This window comes from Lissotriton helveticus, chromosome 1_1, assembly GCF_964261635.1.
Source record: "Lissotriton helveticus chromosome 1_1, aLisHel1.1, whole genome shotgun sequence".
NCBI classification, from domain to species: domain Eukaryota; kingdom Metazoa; phylum Chordata; class Amphibia; order Caudata; family Salamandridae; genus Lissotriton; species Lissotriton helveticus.
In genome coordinates this window covers 1239530060-1239554284 of record NC_136057.1, presented here as the reverse complement: position 1 = coordinate 1239554284, position 24225 = coordinate 1239530060, and the positions used below count along the sequence as shown (strand labels likewise).

Here is a 24225-nt window from a genome sequence, read left to right as displayed (position 1 = left end):
AAAGATGATGATCATCATCATCACGTGTTTTATTTTAAATCACAAGATCCGTGCCATCTATTTCTCTCTCTCTCTCTCTCTCTCTCTATATATATATATATATATATATATATATATATATATATATATCCCAGAGTTCTCTGCTCTTTTTTTTTTTTTTTTTGCATAATGGATGCGTCACTATATGCCTGAAAGGGTTTTCTTTTGATCTATATATACATGATGTGTGTGAAAGAAGTAGCAAGACACTGCAGGTAGGAGCAATCTTTTATTCCTGCCAACCTCCCCAGCAGCAGCTGCCGAAAACCGAACCCCCTTAACCGCATTCTCTAAAGGAACCTAAAACCTTACGACCCCAACATTCTGACACCAGCCCGGTTCACATCCGCAACCCAACAATATGTTCTATAATAAGATAATATTTCTTTAAATTAAACTAAACCAGACTCCTAAATGCTGAATTGTCCTGAGCACATCTGCTCCTGCTCCATATCGTGTATATATTATAAAATGTTATCTCAATTACATCTACAGAAGTGACATCACATGATTCCTGACACCAGTCAATATTTTATATTATGACTGTTCACGTTGAGGTCATCACAGGGAGTGATGTCACCATGACCAATTCTTTGGTGGTGGCTTCTCATGCACCATTAACTGCTCTCTTTGCAGCATAGAAATATGCCATACCCACTGGCATGACACAAACTAACTGTGTGCATCAGAGCATGGGGCCATGTTGCTCTAGCTCTACTCTGCCCTAGCACGGATGCTGCTCGGGGTTTTATAAGCGAGAACACATCTGGCTCGCTCTGTTTTTTAGCATTCTTTTCCTATGTGCAATGCTTGAGAGCAGATGGGGTAAGTAGGACACGATATAATGGATTGTACATGCACATTGAGCTGAGATTGATCCCTGCCATTCTTCTCTTCTCTTTGTATTTTCAAATACCAATAAACATTATTTAATTTAATAAATCACTTTAGTTTGTAATTGGTTTTCATTTTCCATCATTAGGATGGAATCCCAAAGTAACAAATGTAAAAAAACAATTTAAAAAAACCTTCTGAAATCCAGCAGATATAGTTAAATGAAGTAACTATAACTCGCGCCCCACTATGCAAGGTGTAATTTTAGATGTCATCGGTGATGGTATTAATGATGCTATAAATTATGTAACAGCTGAGGTCATAAATAGTGTATTGCGTGGAGTTTACGTCCGTTAATTATAACTGTTAACTGCCGAATTTTAATCTTTTTTGTTTTGTTTAACATGTTGCGTTGTAACTGACGTTTTTCCTGAACTATAACGCCATTTTAACCTTTTCTTTTCTTAAAGTGGAATACACACTCACTCCCCCACTCTTCAATGTCCATACTATTTAAATATTTAAGCATCCTGGGTTTATTTTTAAGTTTTCATGGCTGCAGCATTTATTTTAACTCTTCACATCTGCCACGTTACAGTTGAGTTACTTATGAATTGTGCAATGACAGCTCTTGTACTCGACGCATCTTCAGATCTTAAACAGTATTAAGATTAACAGGAAATATATACTTGATTCAGTGACATTAAAAATATTTATTTCCTGTGTCTAAAGGAACCTCCCAAAGAAGACTTGACTGTGTCAGAGAAATTTCAGCTGGTTCTGGATGTGGCACAGAAAGCACAGGTACTGTATCTGAGTATGGAATTATTAGCCAGGTGAAGAGAAATAAAGCTGGTGATCAAAATGAGACATTGTTAGCTAAGTATCAACTAGCCATTGAAGGTAACCACAGCAGTGACCATCATGCCTGTTTGTCTGCATGTTTTCCTGCCTGTTCTCATATCCTGGACACCCTGAGTAGCATTTGGCTTTACTGCATCTGTCTCCATTCCTTCTGGAACTGCGAGAATCAACCTGTGCTACACGCAAAATAACATTTTGACAGCCAGGGCAGTCCATATACCGTCAAGCAGGCAATTGTTCGTCCTGTTACAGCAATGTAGTACTACCTTGGTCCTCATACCTTACTGCTTTTCATGGAAGTGCCAGCCCTGTGTTACCCTGTGTGTACTGACCTCTATGAGCCTAAGTGGTGAAATACCTCCTAACTTTATTCAGGAATGGTTGAGCAGATCTACTGCTGAAACCAAATATTTACTTGCTTATCATCCCAAGGTCCCCTCCTATTCCTCTAAACTCTCATCGTCCAGGCACCCTTAGGGTTTTGAGGGTCGGATTAGATGGTGTCAGTGACTGCCTCCCACCTCACTGCCTTAGTAGCGAGCAAGGAGGGCACACATGAGCTATCGACGCCCAGAGTTAATGAGTGACCAGTTCATTTTCACTGCCATTGAATAGACACTTAACATGCTTTAAGAAGCAGTCATCAGAGGAAATTGCCATTTTGGGTGTTTGGGAATTTATTAGTGTGCTGTCACCATTCATAATAATGTATTTCTTTTCTAAAGACTTTTCTGTTTTTCAGAGTGCATTTCTTGTTACAAGTTAAAAGTAATATATTTGTATTAACTACTGTCTTCTTATAATCATTTTTAGTTTACTTTGCACATTGAAATATTTTTCTATATGTTCATTCTGTTAATGCCACCATGTCCATTTTCACGTTGGTTTGATGGTTCAGTAGACAATAATTAATGTTTTCACTGTTGTGTAAGAAATTAAATCCATAGTTCACATAATCAAAAAGATATGAACTGAAAGACAGTGGAAAACTGGATGTTACTGCTGCTTTTAAAACAAGCAATGAAAATCATTTAGGCTTTAGTGTCTAAAAAAGATGGTCACTTGCTGAGTAATGCACACATAATACGGATCAAATGTGTCAGAACCCGTTTCAGAGGGCCATGGGGAATGTAGGGGCTCCTGGGCCCAAATGTGTGGGTTAAGGCCTTTTACTGCTGATGTACAAGGGCCTGACCTACTATAGATCCTGAGCAACTGGGCCAAATCCCTCTTCTGCACTTGATTCTCAGCAATGCGTGGTCTGAGTAGCCCAAGGCTCCCACAGGGAAGGATCCAGGGGTAAAGGTGGATACAGGATAGTGAATACAGGCTCACAACTCAAAATATGCACAGCAGATGCAAGAAATAATTATCCATTTTTTTCTACTACTAACCACACAAAGGAAAATATGACATTCACAAACAAGTATACAGTCCTCCCCTAAGGTTGGGGCTCTAGTGTTTCTTTGGAGTTTCTCTGTCCCACTCACTCCTCACGTTAGAGATTGTGATTATCCCCATTCACTCTTGGTAACATCTACGGTATGTCCCACTAATAGCCCGAATTTTAAGAGACCAATGTGATTCTAGCTTAAAGTCAATAGTGTTCCAGCATTACGGCGCTAATTTTAGCAAGTTCCCCCTGTGGCAGCAGGCCTGAATCAAGTCTTACCCAGACCGGTGGGTATGTAATGTTAGAAATTCCTGAGTGTGCCTCATCCACGGGCCCTCTCAGCAGCTGAGTTCAGGTGAGTCAGGCATATTCATCAGCAGTGGAGCAGATTGCAGTCTCTTACTTGCGCTCCTGAAGCGACCCGAGGCTCTCTGTGGTTCATCCTGCTGGGTAAGTGTTTAGGACTGGAAATATCCATTACCACGCGGGCATTGCATCGCAATGCCTTTACATCGCTGGTATTACAACACTAGTCGTTACAATGACTTGAGCTGGATGGCGCTCTAACCTAAGGAATAGTATGATTTACTATTCCAACACCTTCCCTACTGTACGTAGACTGGTGATGGAATAGTAAATCATACTATTCCGAAGTCCAGCGCCCTCCAGCGCAAGTCGTTGTAATGACTTGTGTTGTAAAAACTGCGATGTACCGTACCGCAATAATTGTGATCACGTTGTAACATCACATATTCGTTTGGGACATCTATGGATGGGGGGTTGCTACAAAAATCCTCTCTGGGATTCCTTGTCTGGGTGATGGTGTGCTGTTGCTCCCACAACACTGTCCCTCTTCGGCGGGAGCATAACAAGTCAACGTCCTTGGTGCTCCCGGTTACCCCCTCTGGCATACGAAGTCACTGCAACTCGCAGTTCACGGGCTTGCGCCCACTCAGCACAGTGATATTATTTATGGTGGCCCCTTCCAGGCATAAGGGGTCACCACCACACTACAGGGCGAGGCCACGGCTCTTACCGCAATGCAGTCTTTCCCATGGCAACATCTCCTGGCATATGGGGGTCGCTGCCTCAATACTATGCATGGGCTCCAGCCCGATCAACACAGCATGACAGACGGCTAAATTCACCAAGGCCCCTCATCCCATACTTGGGTCGCCGACTCTGTCCTGCACATGGGCAATGACCCCATTGGTGCAGCACCTGTCCCCTCATAATTCATGCCGTGAGTCTACTCAATAGGGCTTCCCACTGGACTTTGCTCCCTCCAATGGTCTCCTCTTCCTCACAGGGCATGCTGGGCTTGGCAAGCAGGCTGGCACTGGTGCTCCAGGTTCCATTGCAGGTGGCCTTGGGAGATGTCCCCTCACCCAGCAGGGATACAAGCAGGCCTTGGTCCTCAGTCCTGGTTATAGACAAAACTCCTGCAGAGCTTCCCCTCCTCACACAGTCTTTCTGGTTGCTTGACAGAAGACCATATTTGGGGTCTCAAGCTCCCCTTTTTATAGTTCATTTCCAGACACAAAATATGATTTAGGGTCTGAGTCTTTGAAGTGTTATGCTGAGATGCTGCTTGTTTGTAGTGTCCTCTCCTCTATTCCCTCTTCTTGAAAAGCAATCTTTCACAGCAGGAGTGTCCCAACTCTGACAGTCCCACAAGTCAGGCAATGGGAGTGACAATAGTTCACATCTGGAAGTCCTCCACTTTGATATGTTCTTGAAAAGTTAGACCAGGGTCCCCAGCCCTACTCTTTATAATTCTCTTAGCCACATCTCCTTTCTCAGGTGTGCTCTGGCCATTTCCCTGTGATCTCTCACTGACTTACAGAACTGCAGTTGAAGTGTACAGGGGAAGCATCACTCTCCCTTTCCCAGTGTGTCCCACCCAACTTACAGGAATGCAGCAATGCACAAATCTGTCTGGAGGGCAATCTCCTCTTCACCTTTAACCATACAGGCCTGGGTCTCTGAAAACAGAACCCAGGATCCTCTATTTATTGTACTATCCACAGGCACATATACACCCACTCCCAAAGCGACCGGAGGCTCTCTACATATCCTCCTGCCAAGGATGAGTTAACCACACAGCAGCGGACCATTTACCTTTCAATGCCTAGATACTCTCTCAGGTGATTAGCTGCGCTTTACAAATTCAGATTGATTGATTGAACTTTTCAAGTGATTGAGCCTGCAGGCCTCCCTCCAGTGAAACAGGGTTAAAAGGAGATTTTCACTCCTACTGATAATTACACAGTATGCTGCCGCCCCCGTACTCTGGCTGTTTAACTCCTGGTAAAGACAGTAGCCTACCACCATTATGAGGGTAGTCCTTTGTTTGCCCTTCTCATGTTCAACAAGCCCGCAATCCGCAAAAGAGACATATGTTGTGGCTTTTCCGTCCCAACAGCATGGGTTGTAGTAGGGAAGGTTTAACTGCGTTATGCATTAGGGAAACTTGGTGAAGAGCTTTATAACAGCCAAAGCAATTTCCACTATTGGGGATTGGGTAGAAGTGCTGGAAGAAGTTAGCACTAGGTTGGAAACATTAGCGCAAACATTAAAGGGGGCTGGCTTAAGGAATGGAGCGCCAGCAACATCCTGCCATGTCCAAGTTGTCCTCTGGTGTCTGTGATGCTGAGACAACGGTTTTCCATTATTCAATACTGGGCTGGAACAATTGCAAGAAGTCAAAGTCTGTGTGCATAAAGTTTATTAATATGACCCCAGTATAATGAATAAATGAATAAATGTTTTAGTGTCCATGCATTGTAATCAAAGCACCATTTTCCGTGTGTAACAGAAGATTATACGATATAAGTACGTAATTTATGTGAACAATTCTATAAATACGTTCAAGAGCATTGCTTGTACCATCATTGCTAAAACATGCAAAACACCTAGAAATTAAATGACTAAAAGAAGTAATGTGTCCTAGCTGGCAAACATCCATCACTGAGGTCCGGCTATAGAGTATGCAGGGCATTAGCTGTAATTTAAGTTAATATCTTGCTACAACCAGGAATTGTGATAGTAGTGTGAACTTAGATGTACTTGAGAAATAAGATGCCTAAAATGTTTTTGCATTTTATTTCCATTTTAAAAGTGCGGAATAAGTACCACACTTCCCCTGGTGCTGGAGGGCACAGTTTCATGTGCATTGAAGTGGTATGGTAATACCATTTCTTTTCTCCAAATATACTTTTCCACAGATTCAACGCAATTTCTTCACCCTCTCTAGACCATCCCTGGAAGTAATTGCTGAAAGGCACTTTTTTTTGCGATAATTTTTTTTACTTTGTGACAGGGTGTGCTTAATTACGGACATTTTTTCAATCAATGCATACATGTTAAACTGTATATTTGTTTAAAACAGTAAAACACGTTGTTCTCTGGATATAGACGAGAACTCTTCAAGCATTCTTATGCTCCCTTGGGATGTTTTCTCACACAGTGCTACCACCACTGCCTTGTTCATACTTTCCGTGCTTTCACCACATTAGGGGGCATATTACGATTGCGGATTTCCCGCATCCACCGGGCCGGCGGAAGCCACCACCGGCCCGGAGGATGCGGGAAATCCGCCGCGGAGCCTTGAAAGACCCACCGCCATATTAGGATGGTTGGTGGGTCTTAGACTCTGTCCTCCGCTTTTCCGCCGCGGGCGGATTCCGCCCGCAGCGGAAAAGCATTAACATGGCTGGCGGTGTCTATCAGACACCGCCATCCATATTATGATGGAGTACAAAGTATGATTTTCCGCGGCGGCTTTTCCGCCGTGGAAAAGCATACGGAGCTTCACTTCGGGGGCCCGTTGCGGGCCCCCTGGGTGAAGGGGGGTGGGGGGTGCACATGGGGGGTACCTATGGTACCCCCCTGCATTTGCGTGGACAAAGCGGCAGGCACCGCGCGGTGCCTGCTGCTTTGTGCACGCAAATGCCGTGCATGCACTTTTAACATTGCGGCGGATGCAGCTTGAAGCTGCACCCGTCGCAATGTTAAAGATTGAGGATGTGACCGCCAGGGTGGCGGTCACATCCTAATTGCACAGGAGGGAACTCCGCAGGCAATGCGGAGGTTCCCTCCTACGCTATGGTGGCGGACGGACTCAGGTCCGTCCGCCATCATAATCGGCCCCTAGATTCGGAAATCTTTGTTTTCCAACAATGTAAGCGGACAGTTTTCAGATTTGTGGTCTCGCACTGAAATAAATTCGTTCTAAGAGTAACAGTAAGTTAATCTAGGTTTGTTTCCTTTCGAGTTTTTTTCTTTAGATTTTACTTTTGAGTCATTAGGAAGTCCCACCTGATCCTCGAATATGGTTGTATTCTTCATCATCTTTCACATGCCTCTTGTGTTTTTGACTTCCTTTTCCCACCCTCTGCCTTTTTAGGTCGGGTTTGGTAGCACAGCTGTTGATCTTATTATAACAGTTTATTTTTAAATGTGGGCTTTCCCAGTTCTTAGAGGAGAATATCTTTCATACCTTTTGCTATTGACTGTATCATTCAAACGCCTGTAGAGAGTTCCATTATAAATGTAAATGTCCAGTATTTGTAAAGCGTGAACAATTGCCCGAAGGTGTCAAGGGCGCTGGGGCCCTCAGGAAGATTAAGTGAGCTATAGTCACATGTGCTTAGCTGATCTGCCGCCGGCACCGGGGATCGAACCGTGAACCCCGGGGTTTCCGGCGTCAGTTGCCCTGCTCGCTGGGCCACACCTCTTCCACTATTATAAAGCATAAGTGACATTTTTGCAGTTTAAAAGTACACTGAATCACCATGCATTAAATTAATTATCTCATAGAAGTTTGGTATTCAGAAAGCAAGCGTTTTGTTTTCACTGCAGCAAGTTGTTTTGACCGCTGCAAGCTCGACCTGTTGGCTATGCTAGTGCTTGTTTGTTTTGCCACTCTGGCAGTGCTCCCTCATAATTTCTCTTTCCATATCTGCCATACTGTGCAGCTCACCTGTCTCACTGCGACATTATGTCCTTGTCTGCCAGACATGTCCCTTCTGAAAATTGGACACCGCCACATAGAAACTGGCATTGCCAGGTTTGTAGAGAACTGAATGCTTAGCAGACTATTTTGCAAATTCTAATGCATAGACTAGTGCCTGCATAGGTGCTAAGAAGTTACTCCTTTCGGCCCCGTTCCATCCAGAGTTACTAAAAATCATCTTGAGACTTAAAGCCTTTGACCTAAAGTAGGATGACCGGTTTCCGGAAACCAAGGCATCTCAGAGTTTAACAGGAAGTACGGGCTACGTTTTTAACAGAAAGCTTAAGTATCACCGTGACCAAAAGGAATCTCTGTTTAGTGGTTCTTAGTGTCCTTCTATACTGGCCCTGGACTAAGTGCCTTAGGAGACCGACAGTCTGGTCTGAATTTGGTTTACCAGCAATTATTAATTAATTTTCTATGATCCTGCACAAACCTTAACTAAGGCAGGCAAGATTTTCAAAATCGTATGTACACTGATATAACCTCCATATATATTTTCAAGTATTCCGTGTGGCATACTTGTCTACTTCTGAGCTCACCTACCTTTTGTGGAAGCCATACGCCTCTGGTGTGGGTGGGCACATCTACCCATCAGTCAGCTACCCTTCACTTGATGAGGATGGCTTGCTGCTGGGCGCCACACACTCCAGCAGCAGTTCAGAGGCTTTACATTCGCTCTGGCCAGAGTACCTGCTGAGAGATCAATGTAGCAGCCAGAGGTCACGGATAAAGAGTGCTACTCTGAAAATGACAACCTAACAAAGATAAATAACCCACAATACTTCGTGTAATTCTTTAGCAAAACCCTACAACTTTTTAGATCAGACCTGGGTAAAATCTAATCTGCAATTGCATAATTTGCATATTTTTTGGAAATTGGCATTAAGCTTGTCCTTAACTAAAACTTAGATTGGTATACTCCTTTTACGAACTCAAAGCATAAAAAAATATTCTATTTCTATCTCCCTCATGCTTCCAAATCGTTGCTCATACAAAGATGTTTTTCAGTTACAAGCATCAAGGGCACATACCTCTCTCTTCTATGCTTTTCTGAATCCCAAAGTAGGCGATAGTCATAATCAAGACTCTGGTCACATTCATCCAATAAGACACCTAGCCAGATTTATTTTTCTTGGAAGTCTAAACTGCCATCAATCACTTAATATCAGAGCTCTGCTTTTAGTCAACAAGAACATCACCTACATCCAAGATCAAAGCGGCAGCTTTCCTTCCTAAAAACATGGAGTGCTCATTTACAGTTCCCTGTTGAGAAACTCTGTTCAAAAGCCATCTAGTCCAATGCAGCTAGGGTGGGAATGGAAATGACGTGGCCACATTGAATGAATTGTTGAATCTGCATCTCAACAAAGTGTCAGAGGGTGTTCACAGAGTTGGTTGGCAATGTCCCTGGCTACATGCCAAGCTCCAGTCCTTGGAGAAATTCCCTTTCCTGAGATTTGGAAGTTGCATCCTTCAAGAGCTCACAAAACATGGCAGTCAGTCGTTGTTTGATTTTACTCAGTGTTTCTTTGGTCTGCAACAAGCAGGCAGTGCTCATAGTTATATCCTCAAATGATGGCTGTCGTCGACAAATGAATGTTGTGTTTAAGTTTGTCATTCTTGAAATCTGCATTAGACAATCACATGCAATTATTTAGGTTCTGGATGTTCACTTACACTACACGCTTCTGAGGAGCCAGAATCTTCAACCACATTCAGGGTAGGAAGAGGAGGTTGATCAAGCCAGTGTATTGATATTAAGGTTAACAGGGATATACAATATTTTTCTTTCATTAATTCTGATCTGCCTGGTTACGTGTTCATCCTTTACTAGTAAGAACTATGATGAAGTAGTGATGTATTCATTTTATTGTCCAATAGTCTGTAAAGTCATCTGAACACAACTGCTGCCTGTGCCTTTCAAACTCAACGCTGTTGCCCCATTCCAAGCACTATCTAGATTTGTTTGTTCAATGCAACACATCTTCACAGATAGCATGCCTTGTAAAGAGGCTACTTGTTTGTTGTCCATTTCAAGTAACTTATATTTTATTGGTCGACGTATTTCACAGTACTGTCACTTAAGAGCTTTATCTCTAACTCCTCTAGAAGTGAGGCACCAAGTGTTTTCATATGATGTTTTGTTGACCATTACATTTTTAAAATAAAGCTTTGATAAGTGCATACGTATGAAAACATAAGCGCCATTAAAGAAGGAATTGTATGAAGGGTTCAGTGATCCAACTCTAAACTGAATTAAAACATATAAATCTGTATGAAAGGAATACATTATAATTCCCATTTACAAAATGCTGCTCTTCTAACCAATTTGTGGCATTTACTTAGGACATTGTTTAACAAGCGCTTCTTAGCTGTGTAGATGAGGAAAACCTAGCTAGACCAATTAATAGAGCTAAGGGACATGCTTTCAGAGATTTCCTGAATCCTAGTTAGTCCTGCTGTTTGCAAAGGTTTAGGAGAGTCTCATCCCATAAAGGAGCAGCCAGGATTGAGACATTTCTGCTGCCAGCTGATGCTTTTTTAAATTTGGAATTTTGAAACACACTAGGGTTTCCAAGTTCAGGGCAGTAAACGTCAGTTTTCCATGAAAGAAGAGCCATGCAGAATTTGGTAAAACGCATCTGAAAGCTCCAATAGCAAGTCAGTGAAGGACAGGACGCATGGGACCAGTATTGCTACTGCTTTTGTGCCACAGTGAAAACCACTACTGCTAAATAGTTCGTTAAAAAAATGTTTAGCACTTAAATTGTTTCTCAGATTTAGTTCACATTCCCATTGTTGGCCAATGTCATTTAATATGAATTGACATTGTTGTAAACCTGCCACCTCTAGGTCGACACATTCAATACTCAATCCCTGCAGCTGCTTGTTCTGCATGAAATGAGTTGTGCTATGCCTCTTTTGATCTTTGTTCCCCAACACATCACAAAACCCACCCTATCATTTTGTTTATTGATTTGTAACTCAAAGTAGATGCGACTGGCTACTTCATCTGGTAGGCCAGAATCCTCTCTCTGCCTTGCAAGGGAAAACCTCCAATCCTTGATCTGTGATTCCAAAGTAGTAGGTCCAAGTCCAAAGTTTCGATGCCACTTCCACAGAGAATCTGAAAGATGGCCATGATCTATTTATTTGAGGTTTAATGCTTGCACAGTAATCAATGTCTAGCTCCTCGACACAGCACCTACTATTGTTGCAGAATCCCCTCCCAAGTAAAATATGAGATGAATCCAAAACGATGCACTGATGCTGCTAACAAAGTTGTACGGACTGTCCATTCTTAGTAAGTTGTATTTCGATGAACAGAAAACTGTGCAGGCCTTTAATGCCTGGCTACCATTCACTCAAAATGTGAACCGGAGTACGAATGTTCTAATTGGCTTTAACAAGTAATTTAACATGCAAGAGTAGTACATGTATATAATCATCCTTACTGCACAATCCTTAAAACATCCTGAGCATTGTATCACCACAGGAAATAGACATTACTTTGGCATACATTTTTAACTGATTGCACACATTGCTGTATAGTGTAAATAGACCTCACACTTACTTTTTGACAGTGTCAAGTGTCTTCAACCATGAACACATGAACAGAAATTTAACAACTTTTGCTTTCAACACAGAACCTGTTTGGCAAGATGGCAGACATACTGGAAAAAATTAAGAAGTATGTTTATTTTATTCTTATTTATTTTTTCTTTGAAGTAAAACGTTGTATCCACTTGTTACCATTCAAACTCACCTGTTTAATGAGGCCTTTTCTTGTTCGCAGCTTGTTCATGTGGGTCCAGCCAGAAATAACACAGAAGCTCTATGTGGCTCTATGGGCAGCCTTTATTGCATCCTGCTTCTTCCCCTACAAAATGATTGGACTTTGTATGGGTAATGTAATTACTTGTCTTTTGCATTACAAGACCGTTACATTGGTTTATTCAGAAGGGAAGTTAGAGAAAGGCATTGGTGGTATTTCTTTACCAACAAATTAGTTGTTTGAATCTGACTTACCATGTTGACCGAGCCACTGCGAGTTCCTTGCTATTGTGAAGTGTTACAATAATATGAAACCCCTAAATGCATTGCCATCATAATGATGGGTATGGATTCTGCGACTATGAGAAGGTTTCAGTTTATGACTTCAGCACATTATGGCAGATCTGTGTCAACCTAGACTGATTTAGCAAATGGGTGATCAACAAACCCACAATCATGTTTAGAATTCGAGTTCTAGGCGGTTTGACTCCTAAGTCTGACTTTCAAGCTGTGCATGCTACAGTTTTTTTGTTTTTTTTGGGGTGTATGCACTGTTAGGCAAGCAGATCATTTCCAGGGGGCCAAACCAACTTCAATGTAATCAAAGAGTAGATTATTGCAATATGCCATTGCATTTGGGGCTGAATTAATTTGGTAGAACCGTGAATCTCAAAATATTTGACCGGTCTCAAGAGCCAATACAAATATTGTAGCATAAGACTGGGTCTGGCGCTTGCTGAATAACACCAATATCAGAGTAGGTCAGTAATTTTTGCCACCACCTACCCTTATGTCATGTATCCGCTTTGATGATCGTTTTTGCTCTAGTTTACACAGATTCCTGCTCACCTATTGCAACAAGACCCAAAACAATTAGATTACCATATGTGCACCGGTATCCATTGTCTTGTTTATTTTTAATGAAATTTATCTTCATGAAAAACATGCACACTTTGTGTTGTGTTTTTGCAGTGCCCAATGTATGCTGCTTTGGCAACAGTAAATTATTCTTTGTTAACACTTATAGATGTATAAGTATGTACTGTAGTTGACCCGACAATCAAAGCATAAGCAAATTACCTATTTTTCTCCAAACGCAAAACTTTTCATGAACAAGTGATGCACAAAACCTAAGATCTGACATGTAGCAACTGAGTAAATCCGGATGGTCACCCTCAAACTCAGTACAACTCACCATGCACAATTTCAGCAGTCAAATGGTATGGCTAGACCCCTCCCAGCAGCCTTCAGTCATAATAGGCAGGAACCCCTACATCAATAAGAATGGTGTCCGCCCCTAAAGTCAACATGTCTGACAACTATACCACAGATCTATAGTATTGCTATGTTTGACCACAGGCTTATGATGCCAAAGTCCTGTTGTACCTCAGCTATCGCCAGTACACTGTACTTCAAGCTAAAAGGAAGCAGGAGGGAAGGTCCTAGAAAGAGTTGTGTTACACTAAAATACAGTTTTTCACAAACCTCTACTACTGTCTAAGACTTCAACTGAAAAAGTAACACTTATCCTGATAGGTCCGGGAAGTGAGACAAAGATCAGAAACTATGTTGCCTCTATAAACACTCATCCAAAACCCTTGTCTTCTAGTACATTAAGATGCTAAGGCTCCAAGACAGTCCTGAAAAACATACCCCTACCTTGATTCCATGTGTAAATTATATGCATCCATGATAGTTAACACAACTAGAAGACTGAAGCCAAGTGATCAACATGCAAGGGTCAAAGGAATGAAAAAAAAAAACAATGCGTAAGTTGAAAAACAGCAGGAAACATGGAGAGCTAGGTCATTTAACAGTCAATCAGGATTTTACTCCGCAGAGGTAAAGAAATGGAAGGTTGAAAGCCAGGATTAATTGATTATTTCAGGATAAACAGTTGGGAGTGAAGAAAGCAATCTCTTCAGCCACTCTTAACCGCATGCGCGCTAGCAGTTTTCCCGCTGCGAGCTGCGATTTTAAAAATCCCGCGTTACGTGACGAGCTCAGCTCGTCATCAGCGTAGGGCAGGTTACGCCCATGACGAGCTGAGCTCGTCATCAGCCCCGAAGGGGTTAATGAACTGACTGATATACAATGTGGGTTAGAATGTGGCCTCTGTTGAACTGGTAAGCATTGAAATAGAATGGCACGTTCACCAATTCAATCTTACGGCCCATGGTATGCACACCCAGGATGCTGAGGCAATGCCCATGATCAAGCTAAATGAAGTGCACCTTCCCCCACTCCCCTGTGGAGCGCAAAGCTCGACCACCGTCTGCAATGCATGTTTATGCTCTGTACACAAGTGCCGAGAGTACTAGCCCACATGTGGCACAAAAGGCAAGGCCCTTGGGATTTCAAATTGATGTGTAGCTCACCTTGGGAAGATACCATAGTGTCTTGTGACATGTCTCAGGACAATATCACAGGTCAGACAGCAGACCATGACTCACTTCCCTACTAACCAAGCGTTTTTCTGCATCCTAGACTAAACATCAGTTTTTAGATCTACTTCTCCAAGTGTCCTAAAGATGACATGTGGTACTACAGAAATTCCTCGAAGAAATAAATGAGGATCCCAGCCCAGATGTTTGCACCTTGAAAATGAAATGTGTGGAAACTTTGTATATAGAGGATTAATACTGGGTATTAGAGTTGCTGCATATTGACTGTGATTTCCAGGGTCAATGAGAAATGTTGTTAAACGCATCTTTCAGAACTGTGAGTGTTTGATAAAGGTCTGTACTTTTGTTTTCTATAGTGCGCACCCTTTTTTATGTATTCATGATGAAAACTCTCTGAAGAACAGGCGCTGGAACTTCATAAATGAAAAAACAAATGCTGTGTATCTACAACTCGGATAATCACATACATTCTGAACATTGAACATAAACAGCCTTCATCACCACACCCATTCCTTAAGACATGCACAGTTTATGCGACAATGCAAATGGTTATCTAAAGACATGAATAACTCACTTGACTACAAATGGCTGACAGTGGTCTATTCAAACAGCTATAGAACTATAGGCATACAACTCGCAAAGAACAAAAACAGCCCAACAAAAATACAGTTGAGATGATTACACCAACACTGAATAAATCACACTTAAATATACTTTTATCTGAAATATGCGCAAAAACTAGAAGTTGTGCATAAATTTACAGTATACATAGTGTCAGCAGACCTACAAACTTGCCATTCCCAGACACAGACTTTCTGGTCTGAGCCACAGACATACAAACTAATTTAGCTATCGAAACACATGGCTCTTTTACACTTTGTAACACGTATAACCATACAAAGGTTATTGGTACGCATGCACACTACATGTTCTACACAAACTGCTCAATCACGCACTTGTCACCCATAAGGGAAGCAAAATACCTTAAACGCATATGGGTGCAACACCTACGCACATTTTTAAACCACCCCACTTGGCTCAGACGTCATGTCTGATCTTAATAAGTGGTTGGAGAAGGACCACGCTTCTTATTCACATTTATGTAAAATAGGTTGCCCTGTGTGAGGATTGCAAGAACATGATGCGTTATGTCCACACTTTTCCAAGTCTGGATTCCATCTAACCTGCTGTTCTAATAAATGTCCTGGTTCGGAATCCCTTTTCTTCTCATTTTTCCGCCCCCCCATGGATTTTTCTTTCCACTAGCTCATTATTGTTCTGCTGTGACATATGTTGAATTTTTTCTGCCAGGTGTGGATGTTGTGCACTATCAGCCGTATAAAGGTGGTGAACAGAAAGTTCTCAAGCAATCTATCTGATGCAGTGTTTACTATGCTGCTTATATTGTGGCAATAAAAGCAGAGCACTCTGTTCAATAGGACCGAATATAAACACAAAGCAAGTGAAGGCAACAAGCCAAGACTTGCAGGAAGAGCATACATTCATAATGCCAGTATTGTCTAAGACCATAAAACTGAGAGTATCTCAGATTAATGTGATTGTGGAAATAAGTTCCTCGTGCTGCTGGAGGCTGCCGGATAAGATGCAGCGTGCGGGTCTTCAGTCATGCTTGATGTTCTGAGATTCAGTGCTGCATCAGAGAATATGCCGAAGTTAATCATAACATGTGGGTGAGACATGACCGGATTTTATTTCCACTCCACACACAGCAGCTAAACCTGACAAATACATATAATTAATGTTCTACATTTTGTTGGTCATTAGAGTCGTGGATGATAGTCCTCATTATCCTAGAGCTACAGATCAATGATGAACAGATGTTTTGTATATTTCTGTCAGCAGTGCTGGACGGAAAGATATAGGCACTTGTTGCAAGTAGCCCTTAGCTGTAATCCCAGAGTGGATATTGCTCCAGGCCATGCTAATGTTCCAGTTGCCTCCAGGCCTGAAATTATCAGGTCGGCTAACTTCAGACCTGAATTACCGTAAGGTATCCAGAACCATCCAGCTCAAGAACTAAAATAAACTAAACCTTATGTGGCATACACCACTGAGTGCGGAAAGGAGGCAATTCCTTTGTTATTTAACCCTCACACACGCTATTGGCGTCATGCTTCATCATCGGGTTTAGGAAATGTTGGCCAGGGGTTTTTTAAGATAAAAATCCTACTCTGTTCCCCAGGTATCCCTTTATTCACGGGGACGTAGCGAATATTAAAATATATATTTAAAAATTTGTATTTTTGGAGGTTTGGTCCTATGACCCTAATAATCTGCCAACATGTTTCAGCCCATAAAAATGGCCTGCTCAGTCCTGGGCTTTTTTTTCAGGGCACAACAAACATTCCCTCCCTGCAATTGGTTGAGGATTTTCCTATGTATATTTTTTAAGCAACAGAAAGCTGTCCCCTCGTGAAAGAATGGAGGGTATACTTATCTCTTCCTCTGGTATGTACGTAAAAACTCTGCCTGTAAGGAAATATGACAGGGCACAAAAGAAATACAATTTATGCACTACAGTAAATAATGTCCTTGTGTAAAGCACTCCCTTCATGCTAGGTGTGCTCCTATTCCCATCACTCTGTGATCTGTAATCTGTGATCATGTAGCAGAGCTGATTTTGGGTCACGTTGACCCCACCTCTCCTTATTGGCAGCATGCGTTCCTTTATCACACTTCTCTTTCTCTCGTAAGTAGCAAATACCTTATCCTATTGTGAATCATACACTCACTACATCAGTTAAAATCCACTTGGCGTCGTGTTAGTGGGTCCACAACCTTACAGTAATTTAAACACTCCGTAAAACACACTGTGTACACATACACAACACCCATTGTTTAACCATAGGTCTGGGTATGCCCTTATCCAATTTGAGTGGAATAATCGTTTCTCACGGATCACGGGAAGGGGTGGTCTTGTAGTCAAACGCTGTTGGAAAGTAAAAGGCTACAGCGTTAGAACTCCCTGCCTCCCTAATGACCAAGAAAACATTACCTCGGGTTGTAGGAGCGCACTCGGTCGGGACTTACTACTACAAAGGTCCTGCCCCATTAACAACCTATTCGGCTCGCGTATATCCAGGCATTAGCGCTTTTCCTGTTCCCAATGCTAGCTTAAATAACACAGCTTGTCCGTGTCCAAACTTCTCAAGGAGGGGTGTGGTTCCCACACTGACGACCATATTCAGCCTCATTTCCTTTGCGCATACTATTAAAAATTACATATCCCAACGGAACAGAGTATAATTTTTATCTTTAAACCCCCAGCCTACATTTCCTAAGTGCTCCCTGAAATACGGTCGAGCCCACCCTGACCTTTAGGAGTCAGGGTGAACCCGATGATGAAGCATGACACCAATAGGGTGTGTAAGGGTTGAATAACAAAAAAGAATTGCCTCCTTTACACACTCAGCGGTGTATGCCACGTAAGGTTTAGCTTATTTTAGTTCTTGAGCTGGATGGTTCTGGATACCTTACAGTAATTAATGTCTAGTTCGGAGGGTATATCCACATCCTAACCTCTCTTACCCCCTGTGGCCGGTGGAGTGATCTCCACAGTCACGTGTGGTTTAAATTAACTTCAGACCTGATCTTTTCAGGCCAGATGCACTGGTTCTGGACTTAACAGTGGAGCTGTGGAGGCTAAAGGTAGTTGTTGTGCCTTTCAAGTAAATTCCGCATCTACAAGGGTGAATACTGCATGAAGCAGGCAAGATGGTAAAAAAGAAAAGAAGTTGAATTTGGATGTGAAGTGAGATGCTATTTAGTTTTTGAAAAATGATAAGGAGGCACAACATCTTAGATTGTTTGAAATTGGATTTTTAACCCTTCCCTGTGAGAAATTGTGCTCCGCAGTATACATACTGTCTAGTGGTTTTAAAAAAAAAATATTCTCCAAAGAGAACCCCCCCCCCCCCATTTCTCGGCTCTCTTTGTTTAGGCCTCCCTGATGGGTTGTATCTTCACCTCTTGCCTGCTTTAAAGTTCACCCACTACCAATGATTGTTGATGATAATTCAAAGCTGCTTTTAAATAACTACACTGGCACTTTGTACGTCTCGTCCTTAGGCATTAAGTGTTTATGGCTTAATTTATTTTAACTGACTTGCTACGAAGCAAAATATACACTTAGTAGGAATACCCAGAGACTAAATGTCAATTTGCGGCCTACACTTTGATCAAATAAACTTCTCAACACGTTTTGACAAATCTTTGTGAATATCTTGCCCAGCACCATAAAATCGATCTGCTTCAATGAGTGCTCACTGGCTGTTTATGGTTGGTTTGCTGTTAAATGTAAATATTAGTCGTATTTATTTAGTACTGACTGGGTCTTCATTGCTGGGGCTAATTAAACTATATTATTTGCTCAATTTATGTTAATCTTTTCTCAATTTTAGGGCTGTATGCTGGAATCAAGTTCTTCCTTATTGATTTCATCTTCAAACGTTGTCCAAGACTTCGATCAAAGTATGACACACCTTACATTATATGGATCAACTTGCCTACAGATCCACAACTAAAAGAGCGATTAAACGCTACGGTGTCAAGACGGGTAATTCGTATTTTGTTTGTTCTTTGGTGCATATTGAGAAACTTTGCATTTTCCAGTGATTCAAGCACATATTTATAGATGAGGTCCAAGTTAGTCTCTTCCTTAGTAACTATATAAGCTTGTTGCAAATGTAGATTGTAAATGCGCAATATATAGTAGAGCTAATTATTGCAACTTTTTAAGAACTAATCTCATGCCTGCATTAGCCCTTCTATATTTTTTTGCCTATATATATTGCTAATAAAATAGAATTTCAAAAGGCTATGCTCTAAAATTGTATAAGAATAACCCTTCTCCTGTGTACTTAACCTTGATTAAAAAAAACACTGGATGATACTTTCTAGAGAACCTTCCGAACCCAATATTTGTGCCACTTTTTGCACCGTAATCTTTTCTGAGATGTCCATAGTTTGTGATCAACATTTTCAACATTTAGAAAGTGGTAAAACCCTTGAACATATTCACCTTTCTGTGATTCTTTAGATGAATGATTTTAGGCAAATGATTGAAGGAGAATCTTATTGGGACACGAATATGGTATTCTGAATGCCAGTATTGCATTGATTCCTCTGGCAAATGTAGATGTAGTACATCAGAACAGAAATTTGAAAGGAATAGCATTGTGGAGCTTGCCAATTGCTCTCTTGTATTGAAAATAAACTGTGCATGTGGTTTTGAAAATACTATTTAGAGTAAAGTTGAGTTGAAGGACTCCTCTGATTGTAGATACCTTGGTGGTGGTGAAATTCCCCACTTTGGTTAAGAACTTGGCCACCTCTGATCGTGCTTGCCCTCACTTCACTCCCTCCCAGGCCCTTTGCTCTTCCCTTAACAACTTCTTCATTGAGAAGATTGTTAATATTAAATCTAACATCCTGGTCACTCCTTTTACTCCTCCTCACTCTGCCCCCTCTGCGCCTAAATCTTCTTTTTCTTCTTTCCCTCCCCTCTCCTTGGACGTTTTTCTAGCTTTGCTCACTAAAATCAAGTCTGGCTCCCCCACTGACTGTGCCCCTGCCCGCATTCTCAAAACCCTTTTTTCCTCTTGCCCTGACACCCCTCTCTCTCTTCTTAATGCTTCTCTTTCCACCGGATTGGTCCCTTCTACATTTAAATCAGCTATTGTTTCTCCTATCCTTAAAAAACCTGGCCTCGATTCTTCTCTTCCCTCTAACTTCAGACCTATCTCTCATCTTCCCTATCTTGCTAAAATTCTTGAATCTTATGTCACTTCTTGTTTTTCTGCTTATGTTGAACGGAACCAGCTACTGGCATCCCACCAAGCTGGTTTCCGCTCAGGTCACTCGACCGAAACCGTGGTGTTAGCCGTCCTTGACGAGCTTAAAGCCAAGGCTGATGTCAACTCTCCCCAAGCCTTGATCCTCCTCGACTTGTCCGCTGCGTTTGACACGGTCGACCATAACATCCTTTTGGACCGTGTCAGCGCAGCGGGCATACGAGGCACTGCCCTCTCCTGGATCACCTCCTTTCTGACAGGGCGTTCTCAAGCTGTTCACCTTCCCGGCTTTTCTGCTTCCTCCCTCCCGATGCCCTGTGGGGTCCCCCAAGGTTCCTCCCTTTCTCCCCTTCTTTTCAATCTCTACATTCACCCTCTTATCTCTTCTTGAGCTGGGGGTCTCTGTGTATAACTACGCCGACGACCTCCAGCTCGTCTTTGACCTTTCCTCCTCTTCTCACGCTTTATCCTTTTTTCACTCCACCATGGTTTTTATCTCTGGGTGGATGAGCGCCAACCACCTCAAGCTCAATCCAGATAAGACTGAGCTGGTTCTGATTGGCGGCTCATCCAGCCCCTGGTCCCCTGCTTTCTGGTCTCCCATTCTTGGCCCTTCCCCCACCCCCGTTCCTTCCGTTAAAACTCTGGGCATCAAGGTCAGACAGGACCTGTCCATGCATGGACAGGTCAGTGCCGTGGTATCCTCCTGTTTTCTTTCCCTCCGGATGATCCGGAAAATCTCTCGTTTCTTTTCTCTTGACTCCCTTAAAATTATTATTTCTGCTCTCATCACTTCCCGCCTCGATTATGGCAATAGCTTGTTCGCTGGCATTCCTGCCTATGAAACCCGCCGCCTACAAGCTATCCAGAATCAGGCTGCCCGTCTTATCTTTCACTTGCCCAAATCCCATCACATCACTCCCGTCCTCAAATCCCTTCACTGGTTGCCCATCTTGCAGAGATCCCTGTTCAAATTGGGGTGCCTTGTTTATCGGGCCCTTGATCACTCTGGACCGGCTTTCATCAATTCTCTGATTTCCCTTCACACCCCTGCCCGCACTCTCCGTTCATCATCTTCTGCCCTCCTTACTGTTCCCCGCTTCCGCAAATCCCGCACTGGTGGAACCCGCTTTTCTGTTCTTGCTCCCCGGTTCTGGAATTCCCTTCCTCTTTCTATGCGTTCGATTCCTATCTTTTCTCATTTTCGTAAAGCGCTAAAAACTTTCCTTTTTGTCCAGGCCTACCCCCGCTAATCCTCCTGGCCCTGTCTGTCCGGTTCTTTAGAGCTCCCAGCGCCAGGAAGCCGTTTGGCCATCGCGCGCTTTACAAATATTTTCATTCATTCATTCATTCAGCAGCAGCAAAGAGACATGCCAGTTATACGTGTCAATAATCCTGAATGTACCTGGTTGTGTTGGTGTCTTGATTATCTTTGTGTTCCACATTTTAGTGAGAAGAAATTCTGTTACAGCTCATTTGTGTGTAATAGTTTTATTGAAACCCCAATTCAGTTCGGCTTTACTTAAAAATAATATCCGGACCACTTGGGTGTGCTTCTTTTAAAATGTGTTTTAGTTTAAATCTAGTAAACGATGTGGCATTCTTTTTTGATAGTGAACTTTTACCACCGTTCTCTGCAGTAATTTAGTGAACAGAGGGGTGTCTCATGTCATTCATTATGCCCAGTGACATTTTCAGATCTGATCTTTCCAACCCAGCCGTCAATCATAGATGTATCTGTCTTTTTGAGCTTTGTTTTGATAGTTATTTGTATCCCGAGATGCGCTTGAGGTTGAAGTTGAACTGTTGCTATTGTATGCACCTCATTAACCAGTAAGTTTTTACCAAGGCACAGTCAATTAAAGTTTCAAAAGAGTTCATGTGCAAGGAAGGCTTAAAATGGACATACCCAAATATCACAGTTCAGAAATTGCAATCTGTTTTGTCCCATCATCCTGTATAGCAAAACACCTGTACATATATAAAAAGTTGTGGGACCCGTCTCTTTTTCTATGTACAGAATCGTAAGGACACTCTTAACACTCCTCTGTTCTGGTTTAAACCCAGTTGGTATTAAACCATTCCTCTAAAGGCAGCTGTAACAATATAAAAAGACTCTGGCGGTTTGAAAATGGAATAAAAACGTTTATAGGCCTGTTCTCCTTTTAAAACCATGTACATGCCCTGGATGCGACCAAAGTTATAATGTCAAATTCTATATCTGGGTATATATTATGTAAACCAGCATTAACTATTACTTTCAATGCAGAAGTAAATTTTTGAAAATTGGAAAATCATCAAAATGATCACTTGGATAATCGTGTGCTCTAACCACTGGTAAAAGGCAGCCTGGAAATGTATGTTTGTTGTGTACAGTATTGTACTTTTTGTGGGCTAAAGTCTGTGTCACTCTGTATATACTGTTAGAGACTTCACTTTTTCTTTTGTCACTGTCACATTTGTGTTTGTTGTTTCTTTTCCTGCTAGCTATCAGGTCATGACAAGGTATGGATCATAGCTTGGAAACATTATTTATTTCTGACATGTCTTCATAAGCTGATGCTCTGTGTGTGTGTGTGTGTGTATTTGCTCCTTTGTAATGTTTGCTGTTAATGCACGTGGTGTATATTGAATGTCCTGTTTTGTCACTTAAACACTAATCTTGAATGCTAACCCATTTTTTCTTGAGCCACGTAGCTGACCATAGAGTTCACAGTACCAGTTTTAACTCGTCAGTTTTGTGATGTGATATTAATGTTCCATCTTCCAAACTCATCATCTGTTTGAGTATGCTGGCACAAAATCAACAAGCTGTCCAAGTAGTTCAGGCAAATTTGGTGCATTAGATTTAGTTAAAACCTAAAACTACAAAGACCATTTTAATGATATTTTAAAGACTTGGTTTTTGGTGTTTTATAAAAATTAAATAAAAGTTTTTAATGCATTTATGAGACCTACATGCCTAAATCGCAAGGTAGTGGTTTTGAGCATAATTCTCACAGTTTAGGGCAATAATCTGATAAGTAATCGAGATATCTATATCCATGCTACATATCAGTGCACTGGATCCTGGATGCCCAAATGTAATTCATGCACAGACTGATGTCACATGACCGATTTGAATAAAATGCAAAGGTTTGTTTTTGAGGTGCACCTGCGCACACAGCACTCCCTACAGAGTGGTGAGCTTACGCCCGGCTGCTGACATCTGTGACTGTTAATAGAGAACAGAGTCAAGAAACCCCCCTAGGTGTGCGTACATTGACCCACACACTGTGCTGGAAGATAAAAATGTGAAGGTCACACAGCATGATAGGTATTTTGAGTAGGGATGGTTGTTAGAAAACAGTATTTACCAGGAGTAAGTGAGTTTTACCTAGAGATATGAACATAAATCAAACCAAGAAAATCCTGCAATTGCACTTCAGCAGACAGTGAATATGTTGCACTGCTGTTCACTTTCCCTCCTTAGCAGATATCAGTAAATTCTTTGGGATGTGATTCAAGGTACCGCACAGTTACAGGTGACTCATGTGGTATTCTCCAATTCTTTTTTAGGAGTGTTATTACTTCAAATGTGCCTATTTGCTTTGCCCTGATGAGGGCCCAGCATAATTGACTCCACGGGTCGAAAAGTTGCCTGACCTGTTGGCCACTGTTCTGGGACTCAATGTTATAAATGACATACAGTCTCGGGTTATATACTTTTGTTGGAAGCCAATTGTTTTTTCTCTTTTCTTAAGCTGATCCTTCAGTTACTCACCCTCATATGTTTGGTGCACTTTAGCACCGTACCATCACCTAATTTTCTGATTTATGGCACATTGTTGTGTACTACTTCATGATTTGAAAGAATATATCAAATGTACGTTGATTACTCTTGGTTGTATGTGCTTACATTTTCTCTACTCAATTCATATTAATTTCTCTAGTTACCATTTACTTTGTCCTGATAAATCGAATATGCATATAAAGCCCCCTTCTCCTTTAGATACACTACACGGGTTTCAGGAATATTCGGAAGCCTCTTTTTACCCTCATCAGGCCGGTTGTGTAGGGCAAGATAAAACAAAGTGGCCTCCA

At 41.8% G+C, this 24225-nt stretch overlaps 1 protein-coding gene across 4 annotated transcripts in view; it reads left to right on the top strand.

Annotated features, from left to right (window-relative positions):
* GRAMD4 (GRAM domain containing 4) overlaps positions 1–24225 on the top strand; it is a 480409-nt gene that overhangs the window by 414402 nt on the left and 41782 nt on the right. For 3 of the 4 annotated variants that reach the window (XM_078679714.1, XM_078679734.1, XM_078679743.1), the window contains 5 exons: positions 1606–1677; positions 11798–11841; positions 11947–12056; positions 18751–18905; positions 22630–22647. In XM_078679714.1, the coding sequence (XP_078535840.1) occupies positions 1606–1677; positions 11798–11841; positions 11947–12056; positions 18751–18905; positions 22630–22647 (399 nt within the window). The remainder of the gene's footprint in view (positions 1–1605; positions 1678–11797; positions 11842–11946; positions 12057–18750; positions 18906–22629; positions 22648–24225) is intronic. The other variant, XM_078679725.1, reaches the window with a different exon arrangement.